This window comes from Oncorhynchus clarkii, chromosome 17 (assembly GCF_045791955.1).
Source record: "Oncorhynchus clarkii lewisi isolate Uvic-CL-2024 chromosome 17, UVic_Ocla_1.0, whole genome shotgun sequence".
In the NCBI taxonomy this organism is placed as follows: domain Eukaryota; kingdom Metazoa; phylum Chordata; class Actinopteri; order Salmoniformes; family Salmonidae; genus Oncorhynchus; species Oncorhynchus clarkii.
Window position 1 is genome coordinate 42,981,462 of NC_092163.1, and position 18,280 is coordinate 42,999,741.

The 18,280-nt window shown below is 41.8% G+C and overlaps 1 protein-coding gene across 1 annotated transcript in view; it reads right to left on the reverse strand.

Moving 5' to 3' along the window:
• The window catches only part of LOC139370881 (receptor-type tyrosine-protein phosphatase gamma-like), a 266,165-nt gene that overhangs the window by 52,415 nt on the left and 195,470 nt on the right, over positions 1-18,280 (reverse strand). Inside the window, exons 5-6 of the mRNA XM_071110735.1 lie at positions 3,012-3,107; positions 473-539 (exon numbers count right to left, since the gene is read on the reverse strand). Of these exons, the coding sequence (XP_070966836.1) occupies positions 473-539; positions 3,012-3,107 (163 nt within the window). The remainder of the gene's footprint in view (positions 1-472; positions 540-3,011; positions 3,108-18,280) is intronic.

Consider the following 18,280-nt stretch of genomic DNA (forward strand, 5'->3'; position numbering starts at 1 on the left):
CTTCAAAAGCCTGAACAAACCAATGGATGACCAGACGAGAGGCACGGAATCTCTAAGTCTGGGAGACGTGTGAGGTCTGAAGCAATCACTTCGCATTAACCTCACAAACAACTATGTCCTTGGGAAATAATTTCTCTGTCTCTTTTTTTTGTTGTGTATGTTTCCTGTCGACATTCATTTGATGCTCTTGTACGTGACTGAAAGCCCTCTGTGGTGAAAGTGATGACGCCTTGGTCCTCTGGCAATCCGTTAGTGTGTCTGTATATCAATGTTTCCGTGTGAAGACTGAGAACCTGGTGCTCTACTGATGCTCTGTAGTTTAAAGGCTAAGTGAGAAGTGCTATAGAACTACGGCTGCCGAACAACATCACAGTGAGAAGGCATCAAACTGCTGAGAGCAAGAGCGAGAATGAGTGTGTGTGTGCGCGTGTGAGTGGGACAGTAGTAGTGTGAGTGCCAGGGGTTTACTCACCGTGGTGTACGACCCGTTTCAGTCCCTGGATGATGGGCTCTACGGCTGGATTGTCTCGCCGCCCCACCTGACGACACCGAACAAGAGACAGGCTCTTTTACAAGACAGCCCAGAACAGCAGTTACAGTACCCACACTCAGTTCAGCGTGCTCCTAATTTATTACCAATATTCCCAGTGTCCTATTTACGCTTAGAGGGGGGGATAAAACGGTGTTGGGACTCCTCGATAACTCAGGTCAGTTCAATGAGAGTAAAAGTATCTGAGTGTAAATGAGAGTAAATGTAGCTAAGCATTGAATGTGGAAAATAATATGAACCCCCTTAGCGACCATTCACACAGCCTTAGGGAACCAAAAGCAGCTCCTCCTCATCGATTAAAGATGGTAAACTGGTGTGTGTGTGTGTGTGTCCTGCTCTGTAAAATGCAATTCAGCAGGATAAATGTGTGCGCGTGCTGATGCTAATTGCTGTAAGCGATAGGCTGTCAGAAACACAGTGGTAGCATTTAGGTCTTCATACACACAAGGTCCATCACTGTCTATCCACAGACCTACATAGGAACACCTGTGTCCCCATTCCAACCTGCCTGCTTCTCTGATCGGAGAGAGAAACGACCCTGGCCTAGCCACTCTGTGTGGCTCTGAGTGCTTCAGTAGAGTGCTTCCTAAGTAATAGACCGCATCGCCATAGTAGAACTAGAAATAGAACATCTGATAGACAGAGCGGAGTGAACCTTGATCTAGTCAGTGATTACCGTGGGTGTAAGCTGGAGAGTGATGAGCTGGAGTGTTGGTGCTGGGTTAAGCGCAGACGTGCAAACAAACAGGGAAAGAAAGTGGAGCTCTCCTCCTTGAGGGTGCTCGGTTGAAGCGTCATCATTTGAGGTTTCATTTAATTGCAGAAATAAAATGTTGTTGGTCCCATGTTTCATGAGCTGAAATAAAATATCCCAGAAATGTTCATCCCTGTTAGTGAGCATTTCTCCTTTGCCAAGATATGTGTGGCATATCAAAAAAGTTGATTTAACAGCATGATCATTACACAGGTGCACCTTGTGCAAGGGACAATAAAAGGCCATTCTAAAATGTTCAGTCTTGTCACAACACAATGCCACAGATATCTCAAGTGGAGGGAGTGTGCAATTTTGGCATTCTGAGTGCAGGAATGTCCACCAGAGCTGTTGCCAGAGAATTTACTGTTAATTTCTCTACCATAAGCCACCTCTCCAACATCATTTTAGAGAATGTGTAACCATGCAGACCATGTGTAACCACGCCAGCCCAGGACCTCCACCTCCAGGTTCTTCACCTGCGGGATCATCTGAGAGCAGCCACCGGACAGCTGATGAAACTGTGGTTTGCACAACTGAAGAATTTCTGTACAAACTGTCAGAAACGCTCATCTGTCTGCTCATCGTCCTCACCTGGGTCTTGACCTTACTCCAGTTCGGCGTCATAACCGACTTCAGTGGGCAAATTGCTCACCTTTGAGGGACACTGGCACACTGGAGTGTGCTCTTCACGGATGAATTCTGATATGGCATTGGGTGGGCGAGCGGTTTGCTGACGTTGTGAACAGAGTGCCTAATGGTGGTGGTGGGGTTATGGTATGGAAAGGCATAAGCTACGGACAACAAACACAATTACCTTGTGTCGATGGCAATTTGAATGCAGATACCGTGACGAGTTCCTGAGGGCCATTGTCGTGCCAACAGATGCATATCTGTATTCCCAGTCATGTGAAATCCATAGATTAGGGCCTAATACATTTATTTAAATAGACAGATGTTTTTATATGAACTGTAACTCAGTCAAATCTTTGAAATTGTTGCATGTTGTGTTTATATTTTTGTTCAGTATAGAATACCACTAATTGCCCAATATTTTTTTTTTTTTTTAACAAACCAGGTACTAAGATACTTTTCCATTAGGGAACGAGAAATATTCCTTGATGTTTACAACTGAAAATCAACTGGAGGCCATTTACTATCCTTCAGAAATATTCCTGGAGTGTGAGGCTGGCTGTGCTAGTCTTTAGGGAAGCCTGCGGTACGGTAAGTTAGAACAAAGTGGTGGCTTAAGGGGATAGCGGAAGAGGAACCCCTTGCTCTCTGACTCTGTCTGTAGTTGTCTTTCACCGTAATGTCTCCCTGGAGACATCTGTCTGTCTGCCGGACTGCCTGCCTGCCTGTCTGTGGCACTGACAGAGAGTCACAGCTCTCAGGAGACGGACAATGTGTGTGTGCGAATGAGTGAGAGAGACACAAAGAAACAGAGAGCGAGACAGAGAAACAGAGAGAGACCGAGAGAGACCGTTATCTATAAAAGGGATATGGGAAGTTGGAAGGAAAGAGACGACAAATAATAAAGATATCATGTGCCTCAAGAGAGCCAGCAGCTTTCAAATCAGTGTACTGTTGTTCATATCTCCTAATAAGCACTGTATTCCAGGCCTCTGCCCGTTTCATTGTGTTTGGGAACAACTGAGACCAAGAGAACTCTTCAAACAACAACACAGCCCAAAGTCAGTATTACAGTACCTCAAAAAACACAGCCATCGCAGCAATGATGCGCTTCTCCTTGATGGCCGCACTGAGACTATCAAAGTCATCTGAGTTGTACAGGTATATCTGCATCTGTGAGCGGAGGGGGCGAGAGAGAGGGGAGAAAGAGAGAGCAGACAGAACATTAGAGGTGTACACACAGCCAGAGTCTTAACTGTCTCTTGAGTGACTCTGGCATGTCAGAAGAAATCACAACACATATTTCCTCTCAGCAGGATGTTTTGCAAATAAATAGTACGGATTTCGATGGTTATATATATAAGTATTTGTTGAAAATGACTATTTCTCCTCATTTCCCCCCTCTTCTCTGTCATTCATTCTCTCACACAAACCAACTGTAAATCACACATCCCAACCTTAAACTGTAATACTGTATGCCACTGTATTTACAGTAACATAATCTCCCATCCCAGTGCTGTATCATAATCTCCCATCCCAGTGCTGTATCCTACTGTTCTTACAGTAACATAATCTCCCATCCCAGTGCTGTATCCTACTGTCCTTACAGTAACATAATCTCCCATCCCAGTGCTGTATCCTACTGTCCTTACAGTAACATCATCTCCCATCCCAGTGCTGTATCCTACTGTTCTTACAGTAACATAATCTCCCATCCCAGTGCTGTATCCTACTGTTTTTACAGTAACATAATCTCCCATCCCAGTGCTGTATCCTACTGTCCTTACAGTAACATAATCTCCCATCCCAGTGCTGTATCCTACTGTTCTTACAGTAACATGGTGAGCAGGGATCCACAGTGGGATTATACTCTTCTCATGCACTAAGATCCAACCGTGGGTCATGCTCTAATGCTTTTAATCACAGCTCCCATATGTGTCTACTCTGAGGCAAAAACATGTAGGCCTATGTGTGTGCGTGGTGTATGTACCACAACGCTGGGAGAGAACAGCACCATTAAAAAAGTTATAGGCAAGATATAATCAAAACTCAACCAAAGTTTTGAAAACAAACAAACTCCTCACTCAAACTGAATATAAAAGATACCCTCTCATCAAACGGCTGTGGCCGCCGTGTCCTGATCTCACCCTGTTTGTTTGTATCATGACTCCCAACTCCCGTCTGTTGCTCCCTCCCTCCCTAGGCTCTCTAGAGTCTTTAATCATATGAGTAAGCACTGAGCAATGTTCAGGGTTCTAGATGAACTTGTGGCACTTGTGCGCCCAACTTTTTCAGTTGATGTTACCAGCACATGATTTGGTTGCACCACATTTTTGCCAGTGCGCACCTATAATGACATAACCAATCGACCTACATAGCGGTAATCATTTATTTGAATCGTAAATCTCTATTGATAAACTGGGTAAATCAAGATGTAGCCTATGCCTATTCACAATACAGGTGAATGTATATGCAATAGGAGTGTGTGCATGCTTTGAGTTGTGGCTGATTTCATGGGGCTACAGATGAAAAACAATCTGTTTCCCTTCGATCTGGGACTTATTTTATTGTACTGATCCATAACATTTGCATAGGAGGAGCAATCTCTTCTTTTATAAATGTGTGCTCTGTCTCTGATGACGTCATTCACAGACACACTGTGAAGGAGACAGAAGAGAATGAATAACGTTTTGGGCAATTACCATGGTTTTTGGTGACAATCAGCTTTGAAATCAGCATACGGTATTTAGCCTTATGGTTTGCACAAACAAAATACTAGGGTAGTGAATTGATGTTAGCTTCAGCTGTAAGCAAGGAAAGTTAGCCTACAAAGCTGGAAGCTACTGGTATCTTCTTTAATTATAAATTGTTCTAGCCTGTAATGGACATTGTTTTATGAACAGTCATTAAGATGCAACATTTCTACATGCCTTGTTGCATTATTAAAGTGCATTAACTTCTGTGCAGCACGAGTGGGGAGCTAACATGATGCAGCCCACACTTCCAATGATAGGCAGTGGTTCCTCAGGACAGGCTAAATTCGGCAATGAGTCAGTGGCGCAGGCAAGGAGCAGGCGGGCGCGCTATACAGGGACATCGGCTGCACTGACAGACAGACTTGATCCTCTCTCAATCAGTAGATGACGTGAGACACATTTTTTCATGGTCTAGTATCGAAAAAGGAACAAGGTTTCGGTGTACCAAAATCAAATCAAATCAAATTGTATTGGTCACATACACATGGTTAGAAGACGTTCGTGCGAGTGTAGCGAAATGCTTGTGCTTCTTGTTCCAAGAGCGTCGTAATATCTAACAAGTAATCTAACAAATTCACAACGACTACCTTATACACACAAATGCAAAGGGATGAATAAGAGCATGTACATATAAATATATGGATGAGCGATGGCCGTGCGGCATAAGCAAGATGCAGTAGATGGTAGAATACAGTATACAGTATACAGTTGAGGTCGGAGGTTTACATACACTTAGGTTGGAGTCATTAAACTATCAACCACTCCACAAATTTCTTGTTAACAAACTATAGTTTTGACAAGTCGTTTAGGACATCTACCTTGTGCATGACACAATACATTTTTCCAACAATTGTTTACAGACAGATGATTTCACTTATAATTCACTGTATCACAATTCCAGTGGGTCAGAAGTTTACATACACTAAGTTGACTGGGCCTTTAAACAGCTTGGAAAATTCCAGAAAATTATGTCATGGCTTTAGAAGCTTCTGATAGGCTAATTGACATCATTTGAGTAAATTGCAGGTGTACCTGTGGGTGTATTTCAAGGCCTACCTTCAAACTGAGTGCTTATTTGCTTCACATCATGGGAAAATCAAAGGAAATCAGCCAAGACCTCAGAAAAAAAAATGTAGACCTCCACAACTCTGGTTCATCCTTGGGAGCAATTTCCAAACGCCTGAAGGTACCACGTTCATCTGTACAAACAATAGTAAGCAAGTATAAACACCATGGGACCATGCAGCCGTCATACCACTCCGGACTGAGACGTGTTCTGTCTCCTAGAGATGAACATACTTTGGTGCAAAAAGTGCAAATCAATCCCAGAACAACAGCCTTTGCTGTTGTTCTGGGATTGATTTGCACTTTTGAAGATAATTTTGTACCTGTTTCCTCCAGTATCTATAACCAAAGTAAAACAAGTCGAATATAGACATAACCTGAAAGGCCGCTCAGCAAGGAAGAAGCCACTGCTCCAAAACGGCCATTAAAAAAGCCAGACTACGGTTTGCAACTGCACATGGGGACAAAGATCGTACTTTTTGGAGAAATGTCCTCTGGTCTGATGAAACAAAAATAGAACTGTTTGTCCATACTGACCATCGTTATGTTTGGAGGAAAAATAGGGAGGCTTGCAAGCCAAAGAACACCATCCCACGGGGGTGGCAGCATCATGTTGTGGGGGGGCTTTGATGCAGTAGGGACTGGTGCACTTCACAAAATAGATGGCAGCATGAGGGAGGAAAATTATGTGGATATATTGAAGAAAAATCTCAAGACATCAGTCAGGAAGTTAAAGTTGGTCAAATAAGGGTCTTCCAAATGGACAATGATCCCAAGCATACTTCCAAACTTGTGGCAAAATGGCTTAAGGACAACAAAGTCAAGGTATTGAAGTGGCCTTCACAAAGCCCTGCCTGCCCTAAATCCTATAGAAAATATGTGGGCAGAACTGAAAAAGCATGTGCGAGCAAGGATGCCTACAAACCTGACTCAGTTACACCAGCTCTGTCAGGGGGAATAGGCCAAAATTCACCCAACTTATTGTGGGAAGCTTGTGGAAGGCTACCCGAAACTATTGACCCAAGTTAAACAATTTAAAGGCAATGCTACCAAATATTAATTGAGTGTATGTAAACTTCTGACCCAGAAATAAAAGCTAAAATAAATTATTCTCTCTACTATTATTCTGACATTTCACATTCTTAAAATAAAGTGGTGATCCTAACGGAATTTTTACTAGGATTAAGTGTCAGCAATTGTGAAAAACTGAGATTTAAATGTTTTTGGCTAAGGTGTATGTAAACTTCTGACTTCAACTGTATATGTATATTAATGTATATGGCATTAATTAAAGTGACTAGTGATACCTTTAAATGTATTAAAGTGGCCAGAGATTTGAGTCTGTATGTTGGCAGCAGCCACTCTATGTTAGTGATGGCTGTTTATCAGTCTGATGGCCTTGAGATAGAAGCTGTTTTTCAGTCTCTCTTTCCCAGCTTTGATGCACTTGTACTGACCTCGCCTTCTGGATGATAGCGGGGTGAACATGCATTGGCTCGGGTGGTTGTTTTCCTTGATGACCTTTTTGGCCTTTCTGTGACATCGGGTGCTGTAGGTGTCCTGGAGGGCAGGTAGTTTGCCCCCGATGACGCGTTGTGCAGACCGCACAACCCTCTGCAGAGCCTTGCGGTTGTGGGCGAAGCAGTTGACGTATCAGGCGGTGATACAGCCTGACAGGATGCTGCATCTGTAAAAGTTTGTGAGTGTTTTAGGTGACAAGCCAAATTTCTTCAGCCTCCTGAGGCACTGTCTGTATGAATGGACAATTTCAGTTTGTCTGTGATGTGTACGCCGAGGAACTTAAAACTTCCCACCTTCTCCACTACTGTCCTATCAATGTGGATGGGGGGATGCTCCCTCTGCTGTTTCCTGAAGTCCACAATCATCTCCTTTGTTTTGTTGATGTTGAGTGAAAGGTTAATTTCCTGACACCTCACTCCGATGGCCCTCACCTCCTCCCTGTAGGCCATCTCGTCGTTGTTGGTAATCAAGCCTACCACTGTAGTGTCGTCTGCAAACTTGATGATTGAGTTGTAGGCGTGCATGGCCACGCAGTCATGGGTGAACAAGGAGTACAGGAGAGGGCTGAGAATGCACCCTTGTGGGGCCCTAGTGTTGAGGATCAGCAGGGTGGAGATGTTGTTTCCTACCCTCACCACCTGAGGGCGGCCCGTCAGAAAGTCCAGGACCCAGTTGCACAGGACGAGGTTGAGACCCAGGGTCTTGAGCTTAATGATGAGTTTGGAGGGTACTATGGTGTGAACAGCATTCTTACATAGGTATTCATCTTGTCCAGATGGGATAGGGCAATGTGCAGTGTGATGGCGATTGCGTCGTCTGTGGACCTATTCGGGCAGTAAGCAAATTGAAGTGGGTCTAAGGTCTCAGGTAGGGTGGAAGTGATATAATCCTTGACTAGTCTCTCAAATCACTTCATGATGACAGAAGTGAGTACTGCGGGGCGATAGTCATTTAGTTCAGTTACCTTAGTTTTCTTGGGAACAGGAATGGTGGCCATCTTGAAGCATGTAGACACAGCAGACTGGGATAGCGATTGATTGAATATCCGTAAACACACCAACCAGCTGGTCTGCGCTTGTTCTGAGGACGCGGCAAGGGATGTCATCTGGGCTGGCAGCCTTGCGAGGGTTAACACGTTTAAATGTTTTACTCACAATGGTCACGGTGAAGGAGAGCCCACAGGCTTTGGTAGCAGGCCAGTTAAGTTGTTTAATACGTCTGGGAGCAAGACGTCGATGTCTGTGACGGGGCTGGTTTTCTTTTTTAATCAGTGATTGACTGTAGACCCTGCCACATACATCTCCTGTTTGAGTCGTTGAATTGTGACTCTACTTTGTCTCTATACTGACGCTTTACTTGTTTGATTGCCTTGCGGAGGGAATAGCTACACTGTTTGTAATCGGTCATATTTCCAGTCGCCTTGCCATGTTGGAAAGCAGATGGAAAGTGGTGGTTCGCGCTTTCAGTTTACACGAATGCTGCCATCAATCCACGGTTTCTGGTTAGGGAAGGTTTTAATAGTCACAGTGGGTACAACACCGATGCACTTGCTAATAAACTCGCTCACCGAGTCAGCGTATACATTAATGTTATTGTCTGAGGCTATCCGGAACATATCCCAGTCCACGTGATCGAAGCAATCTTGGAAGCGTGGAATCCGATTGGTCAGACCAGCATTGGATAGACCTGAGCACGGGCATTTCCTGTTTCAGTTTCTGTCTGTAGGCTGGGTGCAACAAAATGGAGTCATGGTCAGAGTTGCCAAAGGGAGGGCGGGGGGGGGGGGGGCTTTGTTTGCATCACGGAAGTTCAAGCAGCAATGATCCAGAATGCTACCAGCTCGTGTCGTGCATTCAATATGCTGATAGAATTTAGTTTCCTTGTTTCAGATTAGCCTTGTTAAAATCCCAAGCTACAATAAATGCATCCTCAGGATATGTGGTTTCCAGTTTACATAGAGTCCAATGAAGTTCTTTCAGGGCCGTCGAGGTCTGCCTGGGGGGGATATACACGGCTGTGACTATAATCGAAAACAATACTCTTGGCAGATCATGCGGTCAGCATTTGATTGTAAGGAATTCCAGGTCAGGTGAACAAAGGGACTTGAGTTCCTGTATGTTGTTATGATTACACCATGAGTCGTTAATCATAAGGCATACACCCCCGCCCTTCTTCTTACAAGAGAGATGTTTGTTTCTGTCGGCGTGACGCGTGAAGATACCAGGTGACTGTACCGACTCTGACAACATATCTGGTGTGAGCCATGTTTCCGTGAAACAGAGAATGTTCCAATCTCTGATGTCTCTCTGGAAGGCAACTCGGTGCCCTAATTTCATCCACCTTGTGGTCTAGAGATTGGACATTGGCAAGTAATATGCTCGGAGGTGGTGGATGGTGTGCTCGCCTTCTAAGCCTGACCAGTAGGCTGCTCCATCTGCCTCTCCTGTGGTAACCCCGTTGTTTTGGGTCGGCCTCTGGGTTAAGATCCCATGTCCAGGGTGGAGGTCCGAACAAAGGATCCTCTTCGGGAAAGTCGTATTCCTCGTCGTAATGTTGGTAAGTTGACGTCACTTTTATATCCAATAGTTCTTCCCGGCTGTATGTAATAACATTTTAGATTTTCTGGGCTAACAATGTAAGAAATAATACATTAAAAAACAAATTACTGCATAGCTTCGTAAGGACCTGAAGCGAGGCGACCATATCTGTCGGCGCCATGTCTATCCATTCAACACTTAAAGGAAAAATCCATCCAAAAACTATATCTTGGTATTTGTTTCATTAGTCCATTGTTGATATAGTCCCAAAAGTTTTGCATGTGAGCAATCAAGATTTTGAGAATATAACATTCAAAATATGGGAATACAGTAGTATGATGCATTTTGCATCATATAATGCTAAATCTATCATACCAGCTGTATTTCGGTATTTTTTAAGTTATATATCTGGAAAACTTGATTGCTGACATGCAAAACATTATGGGAATATTTTTTTTTTTTGTTAACCTTTATTTAACTAGGCAAGTCAGTTAAGAACAAATTCTTATTTTCAATGACGGCCTAGGAACAGTGGGTTAACTGCCTGTTCAGGGGCAGAACGACAGTTTTGTACCTTGTCAGCTCGGGGATTTGAACTTGCAACCTTCCGGTTACTAGTCCAACACTCTAACCACTAGCCCATATATATATATATATATATATATATATATATATATATATATATATATATATATATATATATATATATATATATATATATATATATATATATGTATATATGTATATATATATATGTATATATGTATATATATATATGTATATATGTATATATATATATGTATATATGTATATATATATATATGTATATATATATATGTATTTTTTTCACTGGCACCCTGCGACCAATTAAAATTTGGTGTCACACTGTCAAGTCAAAGGGTTGCAAAAGCAAGTGTTTTGGTTGCAGTCTTGAAACCTGCTTGTTGCTCCTCTCTTCCAGGAATAATTGGATGAATTACTGGGACAGTAGATAATGCTCAGGAATGTTCCTCTGTCTGGAGCATTAATACACACACAAGGCTTTGTGAATTATACATAAGCTATTGCACGTCATTAAAATAAGTTTGTTTGCCACAGACGCAAACAAATGTGTCCTCATGGTTTGGATCAAGTTTATAGGATCTGGTTGAGGCAAGACTTCCTTTGCAAGACGAACAGCTACACTCGTCAGTCGCGTGAGACTACATATAGGGCTTCCTCCAATGAGGTTGAACCTGGTTTACACCTCATCGTGTCCACTGCGGATCAAACCTACAGTGGCAAGAAAAAAGTATGTGAACCCTTTGGAATTACCTGGATTTCTGCATAAATTGGTTGTAACATTTTATCTGATCTTTGTTTAAGTCACAACAATAGACAAACACAGTGTGCTTAAACTAATAACATAGAAATTATTGTATTTTTCTTGTCTATATAATTGAATATATAATTTAAACTTTCACAGTGTAGGTTGGAAAAAGTATGTGAACCACTAGGCTAATGACTTCTCCTAAAGCTGATTGGAGTCAGGAGTCAGCTACCCCCGAGTCCAATCAATGAGACGGAATTAGAGATGTTGGTTAGAGCTGGCCTGCCCTATAAGGAAAACTCACAAAATGTGAGTTTGCTATTCACAAGAAGCATTGCCTGATGTGAACCATGCCTTGAACAAAAGAGATCTCAGAAGAACTAATATTAAGAATTGTTGACTTGCATAAAGCTGGAAAGGGTTGCAAAAGTATCTCTAAAAGCCATGACGTTCATCAGTCCACGTTAAGACAAATTGTCTAAAAATTGAGAAAGTTCAGCACTGTTGCTACTCTCCCAAGGAGTGGCCATCCTGCAAAGATGACTGCAAGAGCACAGCGTAGAATGCTCAATGAGGGTAAGAAGTGTCAGCTAAAGACTTACAGAAATCTCTGGAACATTCTAACATCTCTGTTGACGAGTCTACGATTCGTAAAACACTAAACAAGAATGGAAGAACGTTGCTGCACGCAAAAGAGCACCTGGATTTTCCACAGACATTCAAGACATTTTGCAGGAGAATAAGGCTATCCGTCCGCCAATCAAAGCTCAACAGAAGTTGGGTGATGTAACAGGACACCGATCCAAAACACAGAAGTAAATCAACAACAGAATGGCTTCAACAGAAGAAAATACTAATTCTGGAATGGACCAGTCCTGACCTCAACCCAATTGAGATGCTGTGGCATGACCTCAAGAGAGCGGTTCACACCAGACATCCTAATAATATTGCTGAACTGAAACAGTGTTGTAAAGAGGAATGGTCCAAAATTCCTCCTGAGCATTGTACAGGTCTGATCCGCAGCTACAGAAAACGTTTGGTTGAGGTTATTGCTGCAAAGAGGAGGGTCAACCAATCATTAAATCAAAGGGTTCACAAACTTTTTCCACCCTGCACTGTGAATGTTTACACGGTGTGTTCAATAAAGACATGAAAGCTTATAATTGTTTGTGTGTTATTAGTGTAAGCAGACTGTGCTTATCTATTGTTGTGACTTAGATGACGATCAGATCAAATTTTATGACAAATTTATTCAGAAATCCAGATATTTCCAAAGGGTTCACATACTTTTTCTTGCCACTGTATATTATAGATATTACATTATATTGTACTCTGCTTGTCTTCACACTATACCTAGCTTAACAACTCAATACAAGCTAAGCTCAACAATCAATATCCTAGTGAAGCACCTGCCAGAAAACATGCAACAGGACACTCAAACAATTCCCTAGACAACCAAGGTTGCTGTTGACGACAGATTGTATTGCGCAGAAAATAAAAAACAGTACATCCTTTAATACATATAACGGGTACTAAGGCAAGTGGTCCAACCCAGCTAATTAAATGTAATCCCTTTCCTCAAGAGTTCATTTAACTGCAGTCCTTAATGGCGCCAATTTGTTGTCTGTCTGAAAAGCTAGCAGGGCAATGGCTATCTATCACACACTAATGTTATACACATACACACCGTGCATGCAGACGCGGGCGGACACACAAACACACACAAAGCAATGGGCATCCATCAGCATTCAAATGTTATTAGCTACATTAGCCAATTAGCTGAGTTGCTTTAGCCCCCCAGGCTTGATTCACACACACACACACACACACACACACACACACACACACACACACACACACACACACACACACACACACACACACACACACACACACACACACACACACACACACACACACACACACACACACACACCACTCCTGTCAAGGGTGCACTTAGAGCAAACCTGATGCTCAATTATCAAATACTTTCATAGCGATAAAAATGGCACCAACCTTAACAGATGTAGCTATATAAAATGGTGCCCTCACAAATGGATGCCGTTTTGTTAGCTCTGATCCAGCTTTGCTATTTTTTTTTATTTTCTCGAAATGTATCAACTATCATTTCTTACAACTGACATCAGTTTTGAACATCAGTTCGGAAGTTACTTTACCTCAATTCGGGCGTCAACTTTGACTCATCTGCCCTGGGCTCTTACTATAATTCCGACCCAATTTTCAGGCTACCCAAGAGGAATTGCCGACATTACAGAGGCAAGGCAAGGGGGGGACCTGGCTAGATTAACTTCTTGCGGATCAGTGGGATGCTAACCATTTCGACAACTTCCGGTGAAATTGCAGAGTGCCAAATTCAAATTAAATTACTATAAATATTAAACTTCCTTGAAATCACTAGTCCAATACATCAAAATAAAGCTTAACTTGTTGTTAATCCAACCGCCATGTCAGATTTCAAAAAGGCTTTACGGCGAAAGCAAACCATGCAATTATCTGAGGACAGCGCCCAGCACACAAATGCATAACAAATCATTTTCAACCAGGGAGTCAGAAATAGCGATATAATATATGCCTTACCTTGGCACTCCAAAAGGTCCCAGTTACATTACAAATTGTCCTTTTTTTCGATAAACTCCTTCTTTATATCCATAAAAACTCAGTTAAGCTGGTGCGCTTCAGTCAATAATCCACTCGGTTTCCTCCTTCAAAATGCATACGAAATGAATCCCAAACGTTACCAATAACCTTATACAAACAAGTCAATCAACGTTTATAATCAAACCTTAGGTACCCTAATACGCAAATAAACAATAAGATTTAAGACGGAGAATCATTTACCGGAGAAAAATACCTAAGAACGCACTCTCATTTACGCACTTGGAAGCACTACAGCCAAAATGGGAGCCACCAAGAAAAACTACAATTTCTGGCTCATTTTTCCAAAAACCAGCCTGAAACTCTTTATAAAGAATGTTGACATCTATTTAGGTCAATAGCCGCAAGGCCCGATGGTATTCCAAGGCGTGTTCTCAGAGCAGGCGCAGAACAACTGGCAAGTATATTAATGGTAATGTTCAAGCTCTCCTTGTCCCAGTCTGTAATCACCACATGTTTTAAGATGACCACCATCATTCCTGTTCCCAAAAACTCTAAGGCTTCATGCCACAATGACTACAGCCCTGAGAAAGGCTGGTTATGGCCCACATCAACTCCACCATCCCAGACACCCTAGACCCACTCTAATTTGCATACCACCCGAACAGATCCACAGAAGACACAATCTCAATTGCACTCCACACTGCCCTCACCCATCTAGATAAGAAGAATACCTATGTGAGAATGCTGTTCATTGACTACAGCTCAGTGTTCAACACCATTGTCCCCTCCAAGCTCGTCCCCAAGCGTAGGACACTGGGATGGAACACTGCCCTCTGCAACTGGATCTTTGACTTCCTGACAGGCTGACCCCAAGTGGTGAGGGTAGGCAACATTCCCTCCGCCACGCTGACCCTCAACACGGGGGCCCCACAGTGGTGTGTGCTTAGTCCCCTCCTGTACTCCTTGTTCAGCCACAACCGCGTGGCTATGCACGACTCCAACACCATCATCAAGCACGCCCCCATCCACATCGACAGGGCTGCAGTGGATCGAGGGCTTCAAGTTCCTCTGTTGAAAATGTTTGGCATGGGCCCTCAAACCTATAATTCCAGTATCCCTGCACATGTTAAATATGGTACTGTAACTGACCTTGTATATAGTATGCTTACCAACCTTATTTATATATATATATATCAAGTGTGCTTTTGTTATATCTTGTTATTTTTAGCATTACATTGTTATTGATTACTGCATTGTTGGGGTCAGAGCTAGCAAGAAAGGCATTTCACTGTACTTGTGCATGTGACAATACAAAGGAACATAGGGAACATAAAAGTCCTACTGAATCAGTTAGTTCCAGTCAGTGATGTAAGAGTGCCGATGTTACACTTTCATGTCAAAGTCATACGTTCATAGTGATAAAAAGGGGCAACTACTACAACAAATGTTACTATAATGGACAGAGCACATACAAGTCACATTGATTCAGGTTAAGTTGAAGTCATGACATAGGCTAAGCAGCTTAATGTTACAGCTAGCTTTAAGTCAAGTCATTGGGTGACTTGTCATGGCACCTTTAACATACAAAAACATTGCAATGAAGGGCATAACATTGAAATAGGCCCAAGTAGAAGTCTGGTGAAGTTAGTGGTGGGATAACGTCAAGTGTAAGCGGCTCTATAATGCCTGATGACTATGACCCATCAGATAGTCATCGGTCACATACCATGTTGTGTTCCCATGTTGTCCATGTATTATTACTGTCTGTGGGGCCAATGGGAGGAAACCAACAGCAATAAAACAACATCATGTTTCTATCATTTAACAGGAAATGCCCAAGCAGTCATTAGTGCTACCTCATTTGAAAGAAATACATGCAATGTTAATGAGACCTTGTTGTTCACATTTCAAAGCAAGCATAGGCTCTTCAGAAAAGGGTGGCTGTAATTAGAAGATTAGATGTAGCTGAGTACTGAAAGTGAATAAGACCAATTTAGACTTAAAGAGGAACTGAGTGTTTTAACACCATTAAATATTGTTAAAATCTGATTATATACAAGAATATTACATTTATTTGTTAAATTATCTAACAAGAGAGCTCAGATATGGTCACGTCTCACATTTTTCACAATATTTGGGAATGACGTATAGTCTGATATTTGTGAAAATTCAATAGCAGAGTGGAAAAGAGACTGTGCTTTTGGGCAATTAATAGACACTGCAGTAAATCAAAACGAATCAAAATGTTTCAGTCTTGTCCAGGCCCGGACTCTACACAGACCGGTGAACCATAACCAATCAGAGCTGCAGTAGGCCTATATGAAAATAGGCCATTACCACATATGGGCCTGTGCCATTCACTTTGAACTGAACTGTGTGTTTACAGGCAACAGCAACAAATATAGATTATTATCAAAGCAGTCGCAAAAGCCATAAAATAATGTTACATCTGAATAGTTTTCTGCAAACATGTAAATACCACAGGAATCATCTTACAGTTGGGAACTTAACAGTCCTAATTGATCAAACAACCAACAGGAAGGCTCTCAATCAACAATTGTTTTTTATTTTTATTAGTAATTATTAACCCATCCAGCACTTCGTAGGACAGATCTTTTTTTAAATATTTTTTTATATATTTTTTTATAGCTTTTCTGCTACATATACATTTTAAATACACATTTTGCATATATGGTACCTTTATATACAGCAATTACATAACAATAATACACACTGTTCAATACCACCCCTCAGCCACTCTCAGCCCATCCCAGCTACTGTATCACCATAGACCACCCTCGTTTGGTTTCCATGTGCCATATATTTTTCAATTGCACTGTGATGTTTTATATACATTTTGAACCTTTATAAATTTATAGTATCCACAGATTGTGAGCGAAAGATGAAAACCTGTCCTACAAGTATTATATTATTTATTGACTGACTATGGCTTTCCAAAATCACCCAACACTGCTATTTGTAAGGTTAATTTTAAGTGAATGTTGTGACTTTTTTAAACCATTCCTGAACCTGTGACCAGAAACAAGTTACATAGAGGTAATACCAGAATAAATGATCTAGTGATTCTGTCTCTTAGCAGCAAAATCTACAGAGCTGAGATTGTTGTTTGTCCCATATATACACACCATTCTGTAGGTGGCAAGAATTTTGTATAATAATTTTAATTGGAAAACTCAAAGTGTTGAATCAAGTGTTGTTTTTTGTATCAGTTCATAAACCATGTGCCATGGAATCAGTATATTGAAAATCTCGTTCCATTTATTTTGCAACCTATATGGCGCAGCTGTCAACATGTTTGTCCTCAAATGAAACTGGTATATTTTTACTTTAATGACAATTATTTTCAGACAATTTGTATCTTTAAAATATGGCAGACAAACAGGTTCCCTACCTTGTCCCTCTTACACAACAACAATAATATTGAAACTCTGCTTTACTTCTCATTGTTTCCTATGGGGGAAATATAGGCATGTCTGTCTATTTCGTTTATTTAGATTTTTTTCAAGTCGGAGGCCATTTTAATCATGAGAATCTCCTCTCTCTAATTATGTAAGCCTGGGCAGGTAGCTCGGTTGTCATCAAATGCTACCCACAAAATACTTTTTGCCCTTGGAACGCTGAGGTACCCCCATTGTTTTCCTATGGAGAGGCATGCCGGTCTACTTCACCAAATATCTCACTGTGTATATTTTTGTTTTTTTCAAGTCGGGTGTAACCAGTGTGAAATGGCTAGCTAGTTAGTGGGGTGCGCGCTAATAGCTTTTCAATCGGTGACGTCACTCGCTCTGAGACCTTGGAGAAGTTTTTCCCCTTGCTCTGCGATAGGTAACGATGCTACGAGGGTGGCTGTTGTTGATGTGTGCAGAGGGTCCCTGATTCAAGCCCAGGTATGGGCGAGGAGAGGGACAGAAGCAACACTAGCTAGCTGGCTAATGTTAGTCTGATAACTTGCTAAATAGTGATTTTCATAAATTCACTTCTTAACAAAAAAATATGCACAAACATTTGTCTCTACATTAACTAACATATTCCTCTCAATTGTACATTTTGTCAGCCATCTTCAAACAGGGACGGGTGGCTTGTGTCAAAATTCGTCATTGGAACCACTCTATATGATTGGTCATATAAAAACCTTGGAACCCAAATGCATAATGAGTGCTCTAACTCCCCCTTGTGGTGGTCTGGAGCAATGAATCTGTGACGCTGATACCTCTAAGTCCCGCGGTGCAAGCTCGCAACCTTTAAAGGAGGAACCACTGTACCTGAAGTACCAGTCCAAAATTTGGATACACCTACTCATTCAAGAGTTTTTCTTTATTTTTACTATTTTCTACATTATAGTGAAAACATCAAAACTACGAAATAACACATATTGAACCATGAGGTAAACCAATTTCTCCCGAATTTCATGGTATCCAATTGGTAGGTACAGTCTTGTCTCATCGCTGAAACTACCGTACGGACTTGGCGAAGGTTGAGAGGCGGGAGAGGCGAAGGTTGAGAGCCGTGAATCCTCCG